Genomic DNA, 23,507 nt, shown 5'->3' with positions numbered 1-23,507 from the left:
AGTCCTGTTAAAAAAGGCTTGAGCTATTCAAGCTGAGAGGCTTGTTTGCACATATGCATTGTGGATAAACCTCTTGTATTTGATTGGAAACTGATGAGAGACCAGCATGCTAGCCAAGCTGCCACTAGCTGCTTGGCAAGCTGCCACTAGCTGCTTTCACTGTTCTGAGATCTGTTAGCATCTCTGCTTTGTGTGCAAACAGCATCATCATCTCAACAGATGAGTTTTCTCTTACTAACGACCTTGGTCAAAATGTGATGTAGAGAAGTTAGAGTGTGGCGCAAAATAAATTTTTATGAATTAATTGAGCACATTAGCAATGTCAGTTCCTGCCAATCATATTTCTAGTGGCTATTTTGGACGTCGTTTCATAGAAAAAGCATAACTATATTAGCTAAAACAATCACAGGTTCCCACACGTTACTATGTTCTGGCCTTAAATGACAGATTCTATCATAACACACAAACACAAAAGTCATGTCAAACAATTGTTTATTACTAATTATGGTACAAATCAATGTGACAGACTTGAAGCTTTTTTTTTTATTTTTGTTTTTTAGAAATACACAAAGTGCTGCTTAACTGACCAAACAGATATTGCTCTATAGATTACAGTTTTCAGTCTATATATAAAAACGAAAATAAAATAAATCAACCTCTGCAGGCTCTTCAGCTTTGGTTTCTAGTTCTTTGACTATGAACAAAATTTCAAGCCAGTTTGTCTGTGTTAGTAAAATTTCACAAACGGATTTAAGGGTGGTAAACAAATAATCCTAATTGAGCTAAGAGCAACATTACTGTAATCTCCTTTTCCCTCTATGTAGGTCTACAGAGCTGTGGAAACTGAGAGGTGAACGTATGGCACAAAAAAAAAGAAATAATACTACAACAATATAAAAGATGAGTCACATGTGGCTCAGGAGACCACTTCACAAAAATAAAACAATCATGTGTCACGTAATAAAAAGAAAACCCACAAGCGTCTCCTTCCCATTGAAGGTGAACATGGACACACACAGTGCAGAGTTGTCATCTTTTTCATCTTTTCTACTGACCTGCGGATGCTTGTATGGCATTTTTATGATTCTCACAAGAACAGTACTGAGGTAAACCTTGGATGAACTAATGTACAATTCTACTCTTCAGTCCTTTTCTTCTCAGATTTTAAAGATTGTCAACATCATGAATCTATTTCTCTGTACAATGTGCATAACTATAGAGCTTTGGTCCAGCATTGAAAAGTTGAGCAAAGGCATGACTCCTTTCTGTGTCGTCCTTTATTTTTTTTGTTTTGGTTACAGCTTTTATTGTTAAGCGTCACAACGGATCCACTGCTGCTTTCTAACATCTGTGCAGAAGTTTATTTCTTGGCCAAAGGTTTGCCTGAAGTTGTGTTTTTTCTTCTTCTGGAAGCAAAATAAAAATGCACAAAATCTGTAAGTGTGAATGCATCGAAAAGAAAAACAAAACAAATATCTGTGAAAAGAAGTACAGCAGGAGCTGCTGTGGATGTGCAGATGAAAATTTAGTGAAATTCTCCACAGTCTGCGATTGCCTTTTCTGCCTTTTCAAGACAACCTCAGTGATTTCTTTAAAAACACAGACATGTAAAGCTTTTTCAAGTGTTTTTCTACCATTTACAGTGGGTGTGTGTTTTCCAGGCAGCGCAGAAGAACCTGGCAGTTCACAAAAAGGAGTGAAAAACTGAGATAACCAATGTGACATGAAAGGACATATATCGAGCAGACACATGATTCTGAATAAATTGCATCAAATTTCACCTCACTTCAAATTAAGTTCACTCACTCTGACATGTGACACTTATTCTCAGCATTCACCTATTTTTTTTTTCATATGAGGGTTTTTGCAGGAGCCAAATATTTGCAGTGACGGTTTAAGAGGGTTTTCTTTCTCTTTTTTTTTTTCCCCCCTGGATTATTGACGTTTCTGACAAAGTAAGAGCGCACAGGAATGGAGTGTGAATTACTCAAAAAATCAGTGGACTGAAATTGAACTCTTCAAGTTAACCTCTTAAATTAAAAGGTGTAAGATAAAGGATGGTGTATTTTTTGATTTTATGAGCATGACATTGACTTAGTTGAAAGGAATGCAAAATACAGTGGAAAAAGAGCAATTTATCTTTGCAAAAGAACACACTGATGTTTAGTCAGTGGCAACAAAAAATGCTTCAACCACACGTTTGGCTCATTTCATGTAAAATAATTATGAAAATTCCGATTTTTAATGTTAATTTTGGCCTTCCTGGTGAAATTCATATACACTATCTTATCATGTGGTGCGATTTGAAGCATGCAGTAGCAAATCGGCTCAAAAAGAAAATACATTTTCATCACGGCAGACACTTTTTGGAGCTGTTTGACATGACAGTTTTGACTCTTTTTTTGTTGTTTCGTTCAACTTGACCCACAGAATAAAACACTTTAGAAAAAGGGGAGAGAAAGTCGTGGGAACAGATAAATAAAAAGGTAACATTTTCCCCCAGTCCTTGAGCTGAAGTTGTGTGTGTTCTTTGGCTATCAGGCTTTGGCAATAGAATGACACAGTAGCTCGAAACAAAGCTGCAGTAGACTTGACAGACACCGAAACCCCTCCTCCTCATCATCGTCATAGTTATCATGTGACAATCCATAGTTTCTTAAGTCCATCCTTCGAATCCATCTCATTAACTTATTAATAAATACCTGTAAAAGTTGTACAAAGTTACACCGTGACTGAAAATATTTGCAGATGAAACACAAGTCAGAGGCAAACAACATTATTATGCAATTGTTTAACAGCAACGGTTAAATTTTTTTTATGTCCAAAAAGAGATTTTTTTTTAATCAGCGTGATTTCAATTTGAAGACAGCATTTTTCTTTTTTCCCTTTTTTAAGTATTTACATACAAACAATGAAGAAAAAAGTAAGCGAGACAAAGATAAAATGTATACTCAACCTCACAGATATAGCTTAGATTCTGCCAGTACAAATGTAAAAATTTAGAGCACATTTACATTACAAAATTATTCAGATGCAACAGACTTTGGTAAATAGTGTTTCGATTTGGTATGATCTCTCTACTAAATCCCTCCTGGTGGGAACCAAAATTTGGGCGACAGTCTGGTCTGTAAGGCCAGAATCTAAAAACTCTTTGAAACAGCACACCGTATGTTTTTTACATAATTCTCAGATATTAATCTCTTTTTTCATGTTTTTGGTTTCGCCAAGGTAATTTACATAATTGTGGTAATCACACTGACAACACATAGTTTTTCGTTTGCAAACTCATGACTGTCCATCCGGGTGACTTGGGCAACATTTTGTCAGTTCTCATTTCGAGAGGAGTTCATCCACCTTTTGTTGTTTTTAATGGCTGCCACTTTTCCACTCCACTGTTTGGTCAGAGAGCTCGTTCATTTCGGGAGCTCCTCTAGAGAATCAGTGAGAGGGTCCATTGGTGCGGCAGCGCCGAGGTCGGGCTGTTTCAAACGCTTTATTGTGTTTTTCAAGGCTTGCCTCTTGTTGCAGAACCAGACACGCACCACCTCCCTGTCATAGTTCAGTTTCTCCGCTATTTCCGTCATTTCCTGTCCAGAGGGGTGCGTGTTCTTCTCAAAGTGGCTGTTGAGGATCTCGAGCGCCTGTGGGGTGAAAGAGGTCCTCCGCTTGCGTTTTTTCGAAGGTTCGCTGCCGATAAACTCAGTCAGGTTCTGCATGCCGGATCGGTGGCGGGCTTCAGCCTCGGCCATCCAGCGCTCCAGAACGGGCTTAATCTTCTGGGCGCTTTTAGGGGTGATGTCCAACTTCTCAAACCTGGCAGGATATAAAAGGCCAGGGTTCAGTTTGCCTGTAAGACTGTTACCTATAGTGTTCTCTTGGGCTTCCTGTGGTAGGAAAAAGTGGCTTCTCAGGATGGTGTGTCTGGGGAGAATTGAGAAAAAACAATCTTACTTAGGTGCCCTGCCAGAACAAGGGATAAGCTGCCTGCCTTTAAGTCTCCTCAACCAGAATGCCACAGGGACTGAGACTAACATCCAGGTGAACAAACTCTGCATCCTGCACCTGGACACACCTGAGCTGCAGCAGCTCGAGGCGATGCTTTGCCAGTGATGTGTTAATTTTCTGGACGAGGCTCTGGTTCTCTGTCCCAAACTGGCAATAGTGGAACAAGGAGATATTGCCAATGGCTAGCAATCGAAATATTTGCTCTTTTAAATATTTCTCATGAACCAAAATCACAAAAATCTTCTGCTCAGGTGAAATAAACCCCCACCCCATCTTCCCCCCAAAAATCCACTTATGCATGCAGTTAAATATGGCACCATCATTTATTTACAAAAAGAGCTTGAATTATTCATCAAAATGTACATTTAATACATTTTTAACCTTTCTTTCATCTTCTAACAACCTCTCATTTTATATTTAATAAGAATACATTTACAAGTCCTGCAACTTTACTCATAATTCAGCCATTTCTCTGCATTTCTCAAGTCACAGGAAGTAAGACGAGAGGAAGGCAGAGTTTTAAAAAGCAATGCTAGCTGGCAGCTCAGCAACTGTCGGGTGCAGTTTGGACATGATATGAAGTCTGAATTAGATGATGTTTACTAAGAATGGAAGAACAACTATTTAGGATTCAACATCATGTCATTTTGTTCAGGAGTTTGAATGGCAACAGCCCAAATATCAGTGTGTTCACTGCTTTTTTCCTTGTATGGAACTGAATAACAACAGTGCAGTTTGAGGTAAGTATTTGATAAGAAAGACATGACAGAGTTTGGAAAATCTGTTAATAAACTAACAGCACATTTGCCTTTTTGTTAAAGACACTAGTACTTTAACAAGTTTTTGAAAGAAATATCCATGACTGTGGACTTTGCGAGCCTTACGACAGTTTGTGTTCTGTAATCATTACAAAGGTGATTGTACGAAAATGTACATATTTCTAATAAAAGAAACCACAAACCGGGCGGCTAATATTTGCCGAAGATATTATTTGGACATAAAAACTTGATCAACAAAGCTGAAGTGACAATGTTTTGTGGCTATTTGTCACGTTGACAAAAAAACATGAGAAGAAACGGCAGACGCTGCAGTTTTAATAAGTTTCCAACAAGTGTCCAATTACAGTACACCGCTATGAGCAGTTCCTTGCACTAGTGATATTAGCATGGTAATTTCCATTTATTTCTTCAAAGTATGTCATAATTTTTTTAATAGCAGGTTATGGAAAGTGGCAGAAATTTAGATAGTGAGATCAGACATAACGACACATGATTCAGTTCTAATAACAGTTACTCTTAAAGGCCTTATTCCCAAACATTATGGGAACATGACAGACACAAGTGTTATTTTCAAATGTTTTTTAGTCTAAAAACCTACAAAGGTTAACTGTACCAAAAAAGTTGTAGTGCGGTTTTGTGGCTATTTCTCATTTTGACAAGAAAGAAAGTCACGGACACGACACTTTCACCATGTTTCCAAATGCATGTCCATTTAAAGTAGTCCAGTATCAGCAGTTTTTATTCAAGGAGAAAATCAGGATGTTTAATTACAATATTTTTATTTCTCTGTTCCAGGAAAATAAAAATCTTTATCACTTTTACCTCTTTCCATTAATCTTTGCACTGGTGATTTGAGCATTCTCTGGATTATCTCAGGATTTTTGCTTTTATTTGATAGCAGATTACAGAAAGCAGCAAAAATTTAGGTAGCAAGATGAAACATACCAAAATTTAGTCTCAAACCAGAGATGCTGTGGTTATGGTTTTAGTTAACCTTAAATTTAACTACATACCCAATAAATAAGGTCTACAGATGATTTGGTACTAACAACATCAACTCTTAAAAGCATCACTTCCAAACATTATTGGATAAATGGGGACAGAAAGTGTTGGTTTCAAATGTTTTTCAGTGAAATAACTCTAGAAAGAAAGCTACACTGAAGCACTGCTCTCTGTGGAGCAAACAATGCAAAAAGAGACTGTTTTTAATAGCGAGGGAAACAGAGGCCCAGATGCCCATGCATGCATGAACTTTCTCTGTTTCTACACCTCGTTGGTGCATTCCTCTTTGTCGACAGGCGGTATTATTTATAACCCCGTCCTCCTCCTAAACACAGGAAAAAGAGGAGGGCTCCATACTGAGGGGAATACATTAGTAAATATGAAGAGTCACCAGAGACAGGACATTTCATGGATCAACAGGAACCGCGGATACTAAAATGAGTTGAGAGCTGCTCAGCTGGGGTATGCACTCCCCTCCTCTAGTGCATCAGCACGAGGGAGCGAGCCTCTCTGGCTCTTCTTAAAAGTACCTAAGGAGCTCTGCTTAGACATGCTGCATGTTTGGACTGAGTTACAGTTTGCTGCAGGGTTTACATTCAATACCCACAGAGAGCTGAGTGGGACATACATACAATCAGGCTCGCCTCACTCTACTCTCATTTTACGTCAGGTTTATTACAAGTCCAGACTTTGTGTTCTTGTTTCCTTTTAAACTCTAAATGCAAAATTGTTGCAAAATGATGTATCTTGACAGTTACCATCATAATTATTCAAAGACTAACACTGCTCATGTTGCTCGGCTTGTTTAGATTGATTTCGATTGTGTCGTTGTTAAGGCTGCATTATGTTGATGTTAAAATGTTTGGCTACGTTTGTTGAACCATTACGGAAATCTGAATTTAGTTTATAGCTCTCATATGAGCCATATAAAACTATATATATGACTGGTGTTCTTCTTTCCTAAGCTTGTTATTTTTATTAACTGTTTGTTCATATCTGGATAAAAAATATGTTTAAACCATCAAATATTTTAAACCTGAGCTCAGCAGTTTGAAACAATTCAAAATATCCATCTTAAACCCTGTAATAAAAATAAAAGATAGCGATTTTATTTACTTTAAGTTTTCATTTAGCGTATTTTCCCAAAAGGGGCCACTCAGGCACATCCCTGGCTTGATGTTACCCTCATGTAAAGCCTGTGCCTGTTTAGATAAACTAATAAAGTGCCTGGAAACATTGTGAGCAATGAAAGCAGACAAGATGGAAGCATCTGTCAGTGTCTGTTCACTGTCTACGTCGGGAGCCGCAGCCCCAGAGCTACTGTGACGTCCCGTTTCCTCCTCAAACTTCATGTCTATGTTGATGTTAACTAAACTAAAGCATGTGAAGTTAGCCCCACTACTTAAAACATCAGGACATCATGTCCAGTGTCATACAAACAACAAAAAAATTGTCTTAACGGAATGAATAACAGCCCACAGAGTGTTTATTTTTGAAGCTAATGGCTTTTAATGTGTGTTATAAATATTTGAATTATGTCTGGCTGTAAATATTTCATGTGTGATTTGACGACTTTAAACATTAGTGCGGGCCTCATAAGAACCCCCCGCTCCTGTAGTGTTTCACATTTTATCGGCTGTTTGATGTTGATGTGATGAAATTTTTAAAGGTGCGTGGCAGTGCCGTGTCACATAAACAGTACAGGTCATCAGCAAATGCACATGCACTTTGAAGGGACATTAAATTTAATACAGAAACAAGATTAGGGACTTTTATTGAAAGAGATGGATGCAAAACAAGAGAAGATTAGATTTGAGGAAAACAAAACCCAGTTAGCGTTAACTTCCATATCTAATCTGGACACTTAAAATACTTTTGTTTTCTATTTTACACCGTTTAGTTCTCTTTTAAAAGCAATATTTGGACACCATGTGGCCCAATTATTCTGTCTCGAAATGGAAACGTGGCTCATTTGGTATCTGCATGCAAAACGTTAGTCAAGTGGAACAACAGGAGGAATGAAACACTGATTGTCTGATAGTCTCATGAATGTATAATGTCCCATTTATGACTAAACTGTCCTCGTGGAAGCAGTAAGACACGGCAGTCTTATTAATACATCATCGCCGTCAAGCTCCCTCATGTTCAGCCAGAGCGAACAGCACCGGGCCTTAGTAATTATTAAATGCTTTAAGTGCTCCGTGTAATACTTGTGTATGTATTTTGCATAAGTGACGGCCAGCTGTCATGTCAGGGGAAGGAGTTTAAGTAGAGACATGAGAGCTTCGTTTGTCAGCCAATTATATATTTTAATATGTTAACGATGCCTGTTAAAACACGGATGAGAGCACCCGACAGCTCATTGCAGCTGCGCTGCTTTCACTGATTAGAAATACAGGTAGACAATAGTAGTCGAGTTGTTTTTATTTTTTCCCCCTGCGTTTGTCCTTACCTGCAGATGGCAGACTGGCTGTAAGCCGGCCCCTCGGCTGCGCTGAGCGCCTGGCCCACCTGAGTCTGTGTCAGGCCCAGGGACAGCCGGCGGATCTTGAATGCTTTGGCAAATTCACGAATCTCCTCCAGGTTGACCCCGTCCACCTCGCTGGGGGCGGTTTGCGGGTCTACAATACAACACACACATCTCATTTTATTAGCCCTCTGCTCACCTTATTTTTCAGAGTGAATGAGGCAAACATCCAACCATATGCGATCATGATGCCTCTAAACAACTTTAAAAAAAATAGTCCTGCTCTGGGTCAGAACTTATTATTTCTCTCTACACATATCTGAGAAATGTTTTGAAGAATAAACTCATCTGAGGTTTGAATACAGGCGTGTTGTGGCTTCGGCTTTGGCAAGTGTAAATCTTTAATCTCACATATAAAAGCATATGGACAAAAAACAGACGACACATGGCTTGTTAATTCAAAGGAAAGACAGATAGGTGCTGTGCTACTATAGCTCTCTGTATGAATACACATATATTTTGAAGCTGGCTTTCTCAGAAAAACATTAAAGAATGTATAAAGAAATTATTTCACCCATCTGACCCCCCAAGTCAACACAGTTCAAGCCTACAAAGCAGCGGCGAGCCTCGCTCACAAACGATACCCTGCTTTTACACAAAGAGAGGCTGTTTGCGAAGCTCCACATTTGAAAACTTCACTGAAGAATTTCTCCGCTAATAAAAAGTGATTTCACGTTGTACATCAATGTCAGGTGCCCTGGCATCCTGCTTACTAAAGCAAAGTTTGTGCCTCTGAATTATTCATCCTGGTCATTATCAATGAATTATTAAAGGAATCCTCCAAGCGTATTTAAGCAAAAATCTATGGGCCTGCCATCTCGCTGTGCCTCATAAGTGACGTGTAGCGTATGCGCCGTGCTCCATACGTGTGAACACACAGAGGACTCGCAGCTTCCTATCATCTTCACAGTGATGAGCATCCTCCCATCATTCCCACTGGAGCCTATTTGCGTAGCAGTTTGAAAGACTAGCGGCAGCCGGATCCATATTTTTCTTTACCCAAACACGATTTAAGATTAAAGACCTTCTCATTTACCTCGCAATAATGAGAGGCCTCACAAAAACAGACAGATTAGTGGACAAAAGGCTCAGTTTTAAAAGCACCGAAACAAAGAAAAGGAGGCTGACTTTTCTTTACAACAGTAATACACTTTTTACTCTTAATAACTACGACAGGACAAAAACAAGTGAAGCAATCAATGTATCTGCTTGAAAGGAAAATTAGGAAGAAAATGCTGCCTTCATAAATTACAGGCTAGACTTGTGCTATTATGTGCCAATGTTTGTCTTTCAGTTTAGCAGAAAAATACTTCTTTTATGCTTTTATTTTTACTTGAAGTGCTAATAACTGATGATGAAGTTTGTAGTGTAGAAATTTGGAAAACATGACTCAGAAAAGTGCAAACACCAGGCAAACCTGATGATCAGACATCCTATTTATCCGAACACGTGATTTGATCCCACGGGCCTCTGCAATCGCAAAAAGGTTTAAGCTATTTAAGCATCTTTGTTCTGGAAGCAGCTGTATGGATATGATGTAAAAACAATGTTATTGTTGTTGCTTACGATGATGAATCTACAGTATCTGCTTAATAGTACTCTGATTAACTGTTTCTTGTTCACAAAACCCAATAATGTCTACTTCAAATTAGGAAGGTGATCAATGATCATTACCCCTCCAAATAGCTGTCTGATCGCAATATATGCATCCACACCTGCATTAGCTTAAATGAATCCTAACACTCTTCCAGATTAAATTAAGGAGAGCACTTTTTTCTGCTTCAATAGCTTAGCTGTCCTTCTCCACTCCAAATAAAAAAAATTAAAACAAACTCAATAAAAAATATTGCTGGCATTAGTCCTTCTATTAACAGAAATCCTGAGGTTTTCAATCTGTTTCTGGCACTTTGTTTTTGGCCAGCGAATGCTTCTGTCGCTCTGATTCTGTCACGGGATTTTGCTTTGCCTATGAATGCTGTAAGTGATATTGAGAGGAAGTGATATGGCTCGCACTCAGCATAAAACATTAATTTCATTTACCATACAAGTGGCCCGCTATGATTTTTGTCCTCATAAGATATTTTCTGAGCTGCAAGTAAACATAAACTAAACACAAAGTCCACAACAAGTTGATCAATGGCGACTTTTTTTTAAATTAGATTCAGTGGCATTGTAGCTGCCTTTGAAATGAGTTTACATGGAGCTTAAGAGAATCGACTCTGACAAATGAAATTTATCTGAATAAAACAGAGTTTTTAAAGGCAATAGCTGCACGCTGACAGGCTGTGGACCAGTGATTTATAAGGCCCTGCCAAAGCCCACGCGCTGGCAGAATGAAACTTATGCTCATTTTACATAACAGACGCCAGTTTAGATTGTCTAATAAACCAAAGAAATGACAGTAAAGGAAAAAATAAAACAATCCTAGCAGGCAGGGATCAGTCAAAAGCTGTCTACACTGAGAGTAATGAAGATGTGAAGTAGCGATGCTAAAGGTTTGTTTATTAGAATTAGAAAAAAAGGAGAAACATGTAGTTAATGCAGCAACGCAGATTTTGTTTTTATTTTCTCTGGTTTTAATATATTTGTTTCTGAGATTTCTGTCATTGATGTTGCAGTATTGGGCAAAAAATTTAAATTAACATCTCTTTCAGTGATTCTATTTATTTGAAAGGGACTATTTGTTAAATAGTTTTCTATTATATATATTTATTCTGTTCATATTAGATTGCAACAGTTTACAAGTTTGAGTTTGTGTCAGCTTATGTTAACTCCTGATCGTTAAATCTTTTTATTATTGGTTATTCATATATAAATCCAGCTGCTTTAAATTCCAACTAGAACACCAAATGTTTTAATCCGCAGCTTTAAATTTGGTCCTCAATTTTGGTTTCTGTGTTGGATTTCCTTGTTTTGGTTTGGTTTTGATTGTTTAAAAATGCTGCTTTAGATCAGTTTTCAGTAGTTGTGTGTTATTGCGACTGGTACACGCCCACTTTATGGTTTTGTTTGCCCTGTGTTTTTAGCCTATTGTTAGGTAGTTGTTTTTGATTTTACTGTAACAAAATGAAAACTCTACAATGTTTATAGGTATTATATGTGCATAAATGCTAAAAATGAGTCATGTTAGCCTGTTGTTAGGTAGTTCATAGGCTGTGTTGCTAGGCAATGTACTGCCATAGTATTGATGTATAGTATAGATGAGAACCTTCAGATGTACCTGTTTACCACATCAGGTTGCTTAGTTTGCAGACAGAGATTTTGTGTATTACAGTACGTTATGGTTGGTATTTCTTAAACTGCAAGTTCAGAGCATAGTCAAACTCTTATGGTTAACTTTTTTATATATAGTTCAATAATGGCACTATTCCCTGTTTTTAATCATATTTATGCATATTTAAGGTTGTTTTTTAGTTCTTGCCTTCGCTTAGATGCTGACTTCATTTTCTGTTTTTCTTTATTTCATTTTATCATTGTGACGTGCTTATCTTCTCTCAGTTTCACTAAATTCTGTCGACATCTAAATATATTATTTCTACTTTTATTTCCTTATAAATGGACTTATATTGAGCAAAAAAGTTAAATAAACATATAATAAATAAAGATTGTAGGTATAGAACGATGCAATAATGTAATGCAACCACACAAAGCATTTGATATAGACCTTTGTAGAGACCTTTGTCACAAAGTGCTGAGATGTGAACTAACACACGGAATGTTGTTACTTTTATTCTTTAAGAAAATAAGAGCATGCCTCAACTTGAAATAAAAACATCTCTGACAATTGGAGAAATCCGCAGTGTTATGTGGAATGAAACACCGGGGATAATGACAACACATTGCTCTTTCAGCGATCGACAACCTTCCACCTCGGCTGTATTGAATGACAGAAAAATATTTCCATGGCTACGTTCCGCTAGTTGTGTAATTCCTCTCGTTATAAATCACATTATAAAATGCTGTGAGCTGAGCTGTGTTGGACACTTACTGCTGACCAGCTGCCCCACGCTGAGAGCCGAGGAAGAGGAGGAGGTGGAGGAGGAAGAAGAGGCCTGGTGGAGAGGACTCTGTCTGTGGGGCATGTGGAGCAGGTTGGGCTGAGATGATGCGGGGCCTGTCTGACCCTGCTGAGCCTGAGGCAGCTGGACACAAACACACAGAGAGAGAGAGAGCTGACACGATATACTGACAGCATGTTTTACTCTGTGCACATCGTCACAATAATCAGAATTTACAGTACTCATGTCATTATGGTGATTGGGCCACAATATCAAATCTAATCAATTAATCAGCAGCTATTAAATTAGCCACTTAGAAGGTGAATATAATTAGATTTACCTTGTACCTGATGATTACTGCCTGCAGTATTTGCACTGACAGAGCAGACTATAGTGCCAATAGTCTGCTCAATAGACTAGAGCAGTAGTTTACCACTGTATTTGGCAGTGAGGGTCTAAAAGGAAGCTTGTTCAGCTCAGGCACTCCACTGTCTCTGTGAGCTTTATAATCGCCTATCTGCAGAAAAACAATTAAGAATCTTCTTCTGCTCTGTATCTTGATACTAATAACGGCAGCCTGAATCCTAAATAAAAACATGTGGACACAGCAGTCCCCATATCAAACATAATTCATGATCTGCAGGCTACGTGCTCTGATGGAAAAAAAAAAGAAACAGTGTATTTTCATGTTTTATGCACATTTGAATTGCTTTTACAAGATCAAGATGGTGTGTCTCCACTCTTAAAAGCTGTCTCCGCCATAAACTGGGCAGGCTTCTTCTTCTCCTTCTGTGCTATTAATTATTTTCTCTGTGGCATGTGTTTGTTTGGATGGTGGGGGGTGTCAACAGCAATGCACACACTGTCAGGACTGTTGACAGGCTCAGAGAATTATCTAGCTTCACTGGAAATATTCGAGACTGCAGGCTGTGACAACCGTAAATTATGCCCGCGGAACAATGTGTACATGCGGGGCTTTGAAGTGGGGACAAAAGCATAAACATTATTACAAATGCATTAATTCATTCAAGAGTATGATCTGCCGTTCTCGGGGGGGGGGGGGAGGGACCCACAATTAGGTGTCCGCCCGCTAAGAGTTCATCCATCCTGGACTGTAGAGGCCTTCAATGTGAACTTTTACCCTATAATTCAGCCCTGACATCATCATTATCAAGTCAATAACTTTTCACTGTCGGCGTGAATGCATCTGGTGCTGCACGCGTTCGCCGAAAATGGGAGGAGGTGTTTGCTCGAGTGTTCCTACTTACAGTGTGAACTCAAACAAAAAGGAAAAAACAGAGCTGGGGTTTTTTGTGTGTCTCTCTTTAAATAAAACAAAATGTTTCATGTTCAGGTCAGAAAGGACAAATCGTAAGAATGGAGAGTGTGACTGAGGCAGGAGGAGGAGGGTGAGTGAAACGGAAAGCAGGTGGAAAACAGAGCGAGGAGTGTTTCAGTTTTAAGTGGGGTGATGAAAAGTGGTGTGTTTTTTTTTCTTATGTTGGGCTCTGCAGGGGTTTAGCAGTCTCGCTGAGACTGAAGCTGAAAGGTTGGTTGACAAGCACACACACACACACACACACACATACACACACACATGCATGCATTGTGAAAATTGTACCAGGAGCTACAATTTTCCAAGTGGAGTGATGCAAATGAGCATTATGAGTGTTGAAGCGGGAAAAATATGAGGTGTTTATCATAAAACAGAGCTGCCTTGGCTTTTGCTTTCATGAATAAACAGGCTAACTCTAGTTTGACTCCACTAGGTGTTGCTCATTCGACAGTTTTTAAAACACAGCTCGTGATCACTTGAGGAGTACGAGTTTAAGAATGTAATAAGCTGCTCTGCAAGCCTTCCTCCTTTTTATACGTGTGTGTGAGAGTGTGTTTGTACATGAGCATATATGTTACCTGCTGTCCAGGCTTGATTGGTGACAGCGTGATTCCCTGGGTGTTGATGACAGGCAGGATCTGATTGCCGATCACTGTGGCGATGATCTGGCCTTGAGCGTTGGTCAGAAGCTGAGGTGTAATTGGCTGTACCTGCAGTGCTGGGTTGCCACCCCCTGATTGGCTGGAGGGCCCTGCAGAGTTGGGCATCAGTGGGATTGTTCCAATTATCTACAAAGGGGGTAAGAGAGGAGACAAAATCAGCTGGGTGGTTTTAAAAAGTAGAAAGAGCGGAGAGGCTAAATGCTACTGGAGGTATCAGTTGTAATGATATCTACTGCTGTGAGTCTTTAGGCTTTTTTTTATGTGTTTCTGATTGGAAATGAAGTTTAAACTGGTCATATCTCATGTTCTGTGGTTAATGAGAGCGCTCTGCTTTTGAGCTGGTCTGTTTGTGATTCGGGGAGGAAAAAACATGCAGAAGTGTCCACTGATCATCTGTCACTGAGGTGGTTTTACAGCCTAGAGCAAGTGAAGCCAAAGCAGACTGCTGGGAGCGCACTGCAAAGGTCAGCGCTGAATACCTGTGTGTGTGATGGTGCACACCACTGAGTGTATTATCCATCACCAGGCCAAGACTGGGATGATTGTGAGTGTGTGTGTGTGTGTGTGTGTGTGTGTGTGTGTGTGTGTGTGTGTGTGTGTGTGTGTGTGTTTGTGCTTAAGTGTCTTTGTCTGTCTCTGGTGAGAAGCAGTGAGGCTGCTGAGAGACAGAGACCCCCATTTCACCCACTCACACACACACCAGGCCAGGGAGGAAGAAGTGGAGAGAACAGAAAAGAAACAATAAGAGGAGAGAAGAGGAGCAGCAGAGAGTGAGACAGGACCCCGTGTCTCTAATTCAACTCTCAGGGTCCCAGGGGTACTTCACCCCTCCTCCTCCCTCCCTCCATCCCCTGCTCTCCTCTCCTCTGTGGCTGTAATCAGGAAGGGCAGATCAAAGGGGGCAGCAGAGTGTCACTGCAACATTTTAGCTCTCAGAGCTGCCAGAGTGTGGCCAAGAGTGGCGCTTTAGGGGGGACTTAGCGCCTCTTCACCATGATGAAGGTTAATGTCATCTGGGGACTGGTTCTGGGCAGCTCCTGAGCAGCAGTCGCCCTGGCCCCCCCGCTGGCCGCCCTCCTCCACCAAGCCTCATTACACCAGAGAGCAGCTCAACACGGATGAGACGCCCATCATTCTAAATTCTGTTATTTGGCAACCGGGCAAAGAGCTACTTTTGCTAAGATTGCACTGTCTTGGACGCTTTCTTTTTATGTTTATATTTCAGTCCGAGCTTCTGCACCTCAGCCCAGAGCAAAGCAGAGGCACAGGCTTCTCTGGTCCCTAGCTCCTGTTTCCACCACCGCTAATGTGTTTTAGCGCACGGTCCGCCTCCCCCTTCCCCCTACCCCCGTCTCTTTGACATAATAGGGAGGGATCAGCGAGAGAAAGGTGGGCCGACAATCTGTAATTCATCCCTGCCACGGCTCATTTGCTTACGTTGCTTCGCATTAGGGGAGAGATAATTTATCTCTCTCTCTGCGCTGGCTTTACAAATTCTCTGCAATGCTCTTCTGCCACTTAGCATATTTTATTGCCCTGCCTGACGCTTGTGTCTCCTGAGTCCCACTGATCCCGCTTTGCATGCCACGGTGGCAGGGAACTTGTTCCGCTCAATTATTCATCGTCATTGGACTAAGTGGTTGTTCTATAAGCATAATAAAAGAGCAGGCGACTGACAGCTTAGCTCTCATCCCCGTCCCGCTATGCCATCCTTCACCATCTGCATATCTCAGGCAGATGTTTCGTGGCGCTGTCACAACTCTTCACTCAGGCTGGAAGGGCAGGGCAGGGATGTGACAGTGTAGTGAAGTACCTCGGTGTTAACTTATGGTCAGGAGGGAGGGCTTTGTTGTATAAGCTTATGGGAAGTCCTGAATCAACTAATCCTATTTATTTTTCAATTCTGAGCACTGAGCCTCAATGATTTTTTTATGACCACAATTAATCTTTTAGCAGTGAGTGTTGAGCAGAACGCTTTGGTCAAAGGCCATCATTTAACCGTAATGCAAGAGACACTTTGTTGTAGTAGAGGAAAAGGAACCTCTCTTTTTCCTTATTTACCTTAAAAAACAAGAGTCCCAAACAATTAGGTCAGTTTATGTGTGAGTGATCTCTGTCAGTCAAAGCAACTTTTTTCCTTCTAATCATTATCACTCCTCAGGAAACACCTGGAAAATATGCACCTTTTCTGTCTTTCTCCTCAGACACAGTTGTTTTCGTTTCTTCAGTTCTCCTGCGTTTTTGCCTTAGGCTTGGTTATTGGAACAACTTTTTCCATATATAACAAAATGTGGGGATGGCATCGTGCAGACTGCAGGTAGCAAGCATAAGTTAATTGGTTGTGAACAAAACTGAGTGGTGCACGTTTTACAAATTGAAAGCTACATTTTTCCAAAACATACTTCTACACACGAGTTAGTGAATGAGTGAATGACGTTATCTCTGGCAGTGAGCATAGAAGCCCCACCCACCAGCACTTCAGATCTTCTGTTTGTAAGGGACAGCCAATCAGAAGAAAGGCGGCTTAAAGAGCAGGGGGAGGGAGCTGAACTATGATTCAACCAAAGGTACTCTAGTAGTGAAGCTAGAAAATGTTTTTATGTGACAAACTAATTTATCTAGTTAACAGCACAGTTAAAGTCCTGTTTTTGAGTCTTTTTTAGCAATTGCTAAAGCTATTATGATAATATATTTATATATGAAGCTACTCTGCTCATGTTTTCTGACTGTGTTCTTCCAAACCTGCAGTCCCCTGAAGCAACCAGAAGTGAATTCTCTTACTCTACAGCTAGCCTGAATTTCATGGATAAATAAAATCATTTCCTATTTGAAAATGTCCAGCTGTCGGTTTCTTTCATCACACAACCATTTCATAAATACGCAGCCAAAGGAGCTTGCAAAGAAAAGCGTCTGGACTTCTTTAAGTTGCTTGAAGACGTTTCACCTCTCATCCGAGAAGCTTCTTCAGTTCTAAGGTCAAATGGTGGAGAGTCCCAGATATAAACCTAGTGGGAGTGACCCCCCACAGAGGGACAAAAGGACCCCCTGATGATCCTCTAATCGCCTGTGGGGGGTCTCTCCCACTAGGTTTATATCTGGGACTCTCCACCATTTGACCTTAGAACTGAAGAAGCTTCTCGGATGAGAGGTGAAACGTCTTCAAGCAACTTAAAGAAGTCCAGACGCTTTTCTTTGCAAGCTCCTTTGACTATGATGACCTGGATGACTGAGAACCTTCACAGACATAAATACGCAGCCTTCAGGTACTCCTCCCATTCACTGCTAACTCCCTCTCCTCGCATGCCTTTCCGTTTTCTCGCCTTTATTTGGCTTCCCATGTTTGCTTCCCTTTCCAGTTCGTGGAATGACATGTGAGAAACGTGCCTCTATCCACCCAGCAGAACTCATTAAGATTATGCTGCTCTTGTTTCCGCAGAAATGCCATCTCATCTCTCCGGCCAGGGCAATCTGTGTCTTTAGCCATGGTGGCCAGGCAATATCTCTGCCCATTTTCTCTCCACCACTGTTCATGCAGTGAATTGAAACTCGGGAAGGAAAATGTTTGGGAAGTTGGACTTGTGTCAACATACAAGTCTAAAGAAAGCTAGCGCTTACAGCAAATTAAAGCTTCAAACAGCAGACTAATAATGGTGCACCACAGAAGATATTTCCTGTTTCCTATCTGCCTCTATTCTATCACTATTTCCTGTATTCATATACAATTAACTCTATATGGTATTGTGGCTCAGCTTCACCTGTTTTAACTAACTTTGCAGGTTAACAGCAAGTGCAACTCTTACCTGTTGCGTCAGCACATGTTGTGAAAGGTAGAAGATGCTGGGAGAGATGTGATGTTCATGCACAAAGCCAAGGAATCTGTCCTAACCATACCAGGATCGTTTCAGGGATTTAAGTCAGGAAACAGCCCTTAACCCTCTGATGCATGAATTATGAAAGCCTTGGTCAAGATTTTTTTCTTAAGTGCTTTTATTCTTCTCAGGACATGAAAAAAAATGTTTAACTCTTTTTTTTTCAAAAATATGTTTTTTTTATAAAGTTATAAACTTGTCCACTCCAGTGGACTACATGCGCCTGAGCACTTAGCATGAAATACTGTGAATTTACTGTAAAAATTAATTACCTTGTGTTCTATTGTAAATATACAAACACTTGTTTGCTTGTATCCTTTGAAAAACATCTCAGCAATTTTTTTGGAACTTTCAACTCATAAGGCCCCAATGTTTAGACGTAAATAACAAAACCAATCAACAGTCCTAGCTGTGAATCCTACACCTGAATATGGCAAACTATCTCCAACAAGAGAAACATTTTTGAGTCTACACAGTTCTATAACGATGCAGGACAGTATTACCAAGCCCTTAGTAGCATGCTGGAAGAAAACACAAACTGACATCTTAGTCTCTGCATCTCCAAACAGTTCTATGTTCATCACACCTAGGCTGTGCGAAAGTTTGCAACGCATCCAGGGCACAATGGCACACAGCATTGCATGCAGATGTATTTGGTCTTCCGTGTGCACACAACATCATGGCACCTGTTTGCATTTTTCACCTCGGTCAGTTGGGGCCAGTGATATCCTGTGGCAAACCTGACCTCACAGGCTACTTTGGTGACTGCTCTCCACTTCACGGGTTGTGGGGTCCCACTGGGTCTTCCTCTTTTGCATTGCTGGAGGGAGAATCTCTTCTCTTGTTACTGACAGTTCTTTCCCATACAAGTTGGTGTTGTATGTTATATTATCAATTAGATCTGCTGGAAACAGATGTCTGAAGAAATCTATGGGATCCTTCCCCTCCACATTCAATTTCCACTCTCCTAGAAAAGGAGGCAAGTCTCCAACCAAGTCATTGTCTTGGACTTTCCAAATATTTTTGCGGGCTTGAGTATGGTCAGGTGCCATGTACCCATCTCCCACAGCTCCCTGATCATACTGACCTTCCTCTTCATCCTGCCCCTCATCGTTCTCACTTTCTGCATCCTGACTGTCTGTGTCTTCATCATCCGTAGTTCCTATGTCTCTGTTCTGCTCTGGCAGCCACTCTCATCATCACTGGACTTATCACTGAACTCCTCATCACTGCACTCATCAATGAAATCATCATCACTGGAGCTGGATGGAATTTCCTGGACTATTCTGTACACTGCCTTATTCTTTGCTGCATTTGAAGTCTACAAAATATGATAAAATAATTATTATAGTAACTCAAACTACAGCTGATCTGCACAGAAATATATATTTTAAATGAGTAGCTTATAAATGTAACAATTATATGCTTAATTATAACCAAAACAGTCCCAAAAAACAGTGAGACAATTTATGACTTATGTTAAAAAAATATAGTGGGTAATGCATGATGTCCACTACAGTGGACACATGGTTAATTGTAGTTTTCTACATATTAGACATAACAATTTCTTATTCCAAACAGATAATATCCTTCCCTAGATGTTACTGCATATCATCATATTTTTTTTACCTGTTGGGCTCTTTTAGCATAGAAGGATTGACAGGATATGCCAGCAGTGGTCGGCAGGGGTGACAGTTTGTCTGCCATCTTTGATTCAGAGGAAATTTACTTGCAGTTGCACTAACTGAACACTGAATTGACCTCAATGGAGCATGGCAGCAGAGAGCACTCTAGAGGCTAATATGCAGTTCCACCATAGAAACCAATGCATTAAAGAGATATGTACGTTTTAGTAGCTGTCCACTCCAGTGACCACTATGCATCAGAGGGTTAATGTCCCCAGTGCTCAATGCAGTTTTAACTGCATTTTAAAACAGTGAGAAAAGAATTTGCACCGAAGAGAAGAGGTTCAAAAACGGCCAGAGATTTATTTAAAAAGAAAAAAAAGATCTCAGGAGTGACAGTGACTTAATAATTGTGCCTTTTATCCGCAACTGTTAATCACTGTTGCAGAGGCAGTGAGGATAAAATAGCCTCATTGATTTCCCTTGGAGAATAAAAAAAAGCTTGGGCCAATATAATTAAGATTTAAAAACATACTGAACTCCAAACATCCACCAGGTCTGACACTTCTCAAGGTTCTCAGAACGCTTGCTTATGAAAAGGTCTTTTGGGAGAGTTGGCAGAGGAAGCGGCACAGAGGCACAATTTAAATTCAAGGAAAGGTAACTTTTTACTCATGTATTACAGACATGACACATAACTTGTCCCTAAATTCAGTTTAAGACACATCTTAAAGATAATAGCTGCTCTCTAGTAAAGACAAAATAAAGCCGCTGTGTGTGTTTGTTAGACCTCCAGCCTTGTTTGAGGTACGCATTAGCCTGTATAATATTTTCTGTGGTTGGGGGGGAGGAGGGGCAGGACCTTCTGATAGGGCAGTGCATGTTTCAGAGCCCTCCGTCTGAATAATGCTGAGGAATAATGAGGTGGGGAGCAAAGGATGTAGCCTAAGGCTTTGACCGTCTCTGTGACCTGATTATGTCAGGGAGTGTCAGCCACCAAGACACTACAAAAGCACAGAGCATCCCGTCAAGTCCATATCCACAGTGATCTGTTCCCAGTGCTCCAGGCACCTTGTGAGCCAGGGAAGTCCATACTGTCTCATTAGCAACGTTTAGCATCAAGAGTTCGGACACACTTTACTATACGCAGTGAAGCGCTCTGAAATGCTCCTGCAGTCGGTTAATTTTAAAATCCAGCATGTTTTTGTGCTAAGAAATGCTTCAACATCAGCATACAGTGCAAGTGTGAAACAGCGATGAAACAGGGGTTAAAGTAAATAACACGATGTGGCACGAAAGGGCACGCGGTCCATACAATCTTCCTTTAATATGTGCTGTGTGCACCTGAGATAAGATGATTCATTAGATAAGGCCCTGCAATGACAAGCATCATCGTTCAAGCCTCTGGCTACTGATGGAACAATTCTGCAGCCACCCTGTGAATATGACAAGGTCAGCGTTTTGCTGCGCGTGAGGATAAAAGAAGGAAGGGCTTTGTTTATTCCCAAAATGCTTAACATGATGTGGGGCGGCTACTGGATTGTAGACAAACAACTTTAAGACTAGCTACTAGAAGTCTGCGTGGAAAGATCAGACTGTTTATTCTGAGCTGCACTTTTTTATACGTGATAGATGAACTCCCAGCATCTTCTAGAGCTCTCTGGAGTTTTTATTCAGCCCTATATTTAAGCTCGTTGCACTCACCTGTCCTTGTGCGTTGGTGACCAGCTGCCCGGTGGCCCCTTGCAGGTTTGACAGGGCGTTGCCAAACACCTGTGAGCCGGCGATGGATCCCATGGCTGCTGCTGCCGCTACCGCCGCCTGGCTGGCCAGAGGATTCATCTGGAGAGGGCGAAGACATTGTTTGATGGCACCAGTGCAGATGTTTACAGCACAATACAGATTCCTACAGATGCAGGTTTACAGGCGTCACACTTTTGTTTATTGTTTGTGGGGCCAGAATAGGCCAACTGCAGTGAGGGCTGCACAGTCCATCATATAGTTCCCAGAGGTCTGTGCTCCTGGACCCAGTGGGAGGCTCGAGGGTAGGGAGGAGCAGCGAAAACAGGAGGGCGGCTGTGAATAAGTGGCCATTTTACCACTCTAAGTGCTTTCTCTGGCCCCCGGGGCTCCCCACGGGCCGAGCCGAGTCTTTCCACCCGCAGCAATGACCCAACAGCTTCCCGCTCTCACAATAGAGCCAGGCGGCGTGGCCATGCATCACTGTATCGTAAAACCGCTTCAATATGCTTCGACTCAGAAATCCTCTGACTCACTGTTACAGCTGAAGCAAAGGAGGGTTAAAATGACCGCCTTTGCCCTCGCTGTAATGGACTCATCTGGTCTGGCCTGTGGTTGTGAAAAGAGGCTCGGTGCATCAGGGAGAGGTTGTAGAGCTCTGCCACATTGCTGAGATTACCCATATAAATCAAGCTAACCACTTATTAGGGGGCTGAAAATGCACTGCTGATTTGGTTGTAGTGCAGCAGAGCAAAGTCTTATTAGGTTGAGTAAGTAGATCAAAGACCAAGAAGAGATAGGAGACCTCCCAATTACTCAACAGAATAGAGAAATAATAGAAACACTGCTTAAGAAGCAGGCTGCCCGCTCCCCGCTGCTAATGCTGGTCGGGTACATGCTTAAATTAAAAGCAGGGTTTATTTACAAGATTTAAAATACAGCATGCTGCGACAAAAAGTCTCCCCAGAAACATCAACTTTTCCACACTTTCTCTGCAGCGAATTCAGCTCTGTTCATCTGAGATCACCCAGTCGCCATTCATCTTTTACCGTACCCCACCACCATATATATATATTATTACACTTTTCGAAATCAAATGATGAAAAAATGCCACCGAGCGATCGATACTTTTTCATTGACAGTAAAGGTTAAGCACATTAAGAATGACACTGCATTTGTCTTATGAAATCATATTTCATGTTGGTGGCCTCAAATTGGCCGTGATTGATATTGCCTCCTCTCGTCTGAAAGTCATCCAGTTTTTCCTCGATAATCGCAAGATTGTCTTTTATGTGTCCAGCAGTTGTCCTTTGGATATCTGAACATCTCAAAACGCTGAAAAACTGCGCGCCTACTTTTAGCTGTATATATGTAGCATAAGAGAATTCAAGCTGAAATAAAGACTAACCTAAGCAGCACAGCTACAGCACATCGACTACAGGCAGGATTATCTGAGTTTACAGTGCTGCTACATTAAAGAGCATCAATGTACAGAAGCAACAATGGGAGATGCATGTACGTATCATATGGCAGCCAGTATTTCTTACACAATGTGTCATTTTTAGTATGTTTGAATCTCCATTATGTCCCCATTAGAAGATAAAAAACAAGAGTAAGACTTTACTCTTATATTTTCTCTAAAAGATGCATTTGCTTTTACTAAACTGCCCTTTGACCCACATCCTTGCTAAACACTGATAAATTATAATTCAAATTTCATGTGCACATTAATAATCTCAAGGGGCTGGAAGCATTTGGCACTGTAAGCAATTAATTAGGTTTTATACGTGACTACTTATCAGTGACATATTTAAAGGATTTTTCATGCAAAAATGTTTAATTTTTTGCAGCGGTTTTAAATAAAACCAACATTATTGTTATTTAACCAGCTTTGTTAATTGGGTTTCATTTTGTCAGACAGTCATAAATAACAGGGAAACACAGTTTTCTTTCAAGTAACACAG

The 23,507-nt window shown here is 40.7% G+C and overlaps 1 protein-coding gene and 1 pseudogene across 3 annotated transcripts in view; both read right to left on the bottom strand.

The window, feature by feature from the left end:
• Nucleotides 1-514: 514 nt before the first annotated feature.
• pou6f2 (POU class 6 homeobox 2) overlaps nt 515-23,507 on the bottom strand; it is an 85,886-nt gene continuing 62,893 nt past the window's right edge. For 2 of the 3 annotated variants that reach the window (XM_085418964.1, XM_085418965.1), the window contains exons 6-10: nt 21,508-21,645; nt 14,226-14,435; nt 12,302-12,455; nt 8,239-8,407; nt 515-3,921 (exon numbers count right to left, since the gene is read on the bottom strand). In XM_085418964.1, coding sequence (XP_085275090.1) covers nt 3,414-3,921; nt 8,239-8,407; nt 12,302-12,455; nt 14,226-14,435; nt 21,508-21,645 — 1,179 coding nt within the window. In that variant the 3' untranslated portion in view covers nt 515-3,413. The remainder of the gene's footprint in view (nt 3,922-8,238; nt 8,408-12,301; nt 12,456-14,225; nt 14,436-21,507; nt 21,646-23,507) is intronic. The other variant, XM_085418966.1, reaches the window with a different exon arrangement.
• Nucleotides 18,073-19,885, bottom strand: LOC146662376 (uncharacterized; annotated as a pseudogene).

Source organism: Rhamphochromis longiceps, linkage group LG9, assembly GCF_057381845.1.
Source record: "Rhamphochromis longiceps isolate RC_006_pf linkage group LG9, R_longiceps_female_GT1.1, whole genome shotgun sequence".
NCBI lineage: Eukaryota > Metazoa > Chordata > Actinopteri > Cichliformes > Cichlidae > Rhamphochromis > Rhamphochromis longiceps.
Note: the sequence above shows the minus strand (reverse complement) of the source record. Positions and strands in the feature narration are given on the sequence as shown.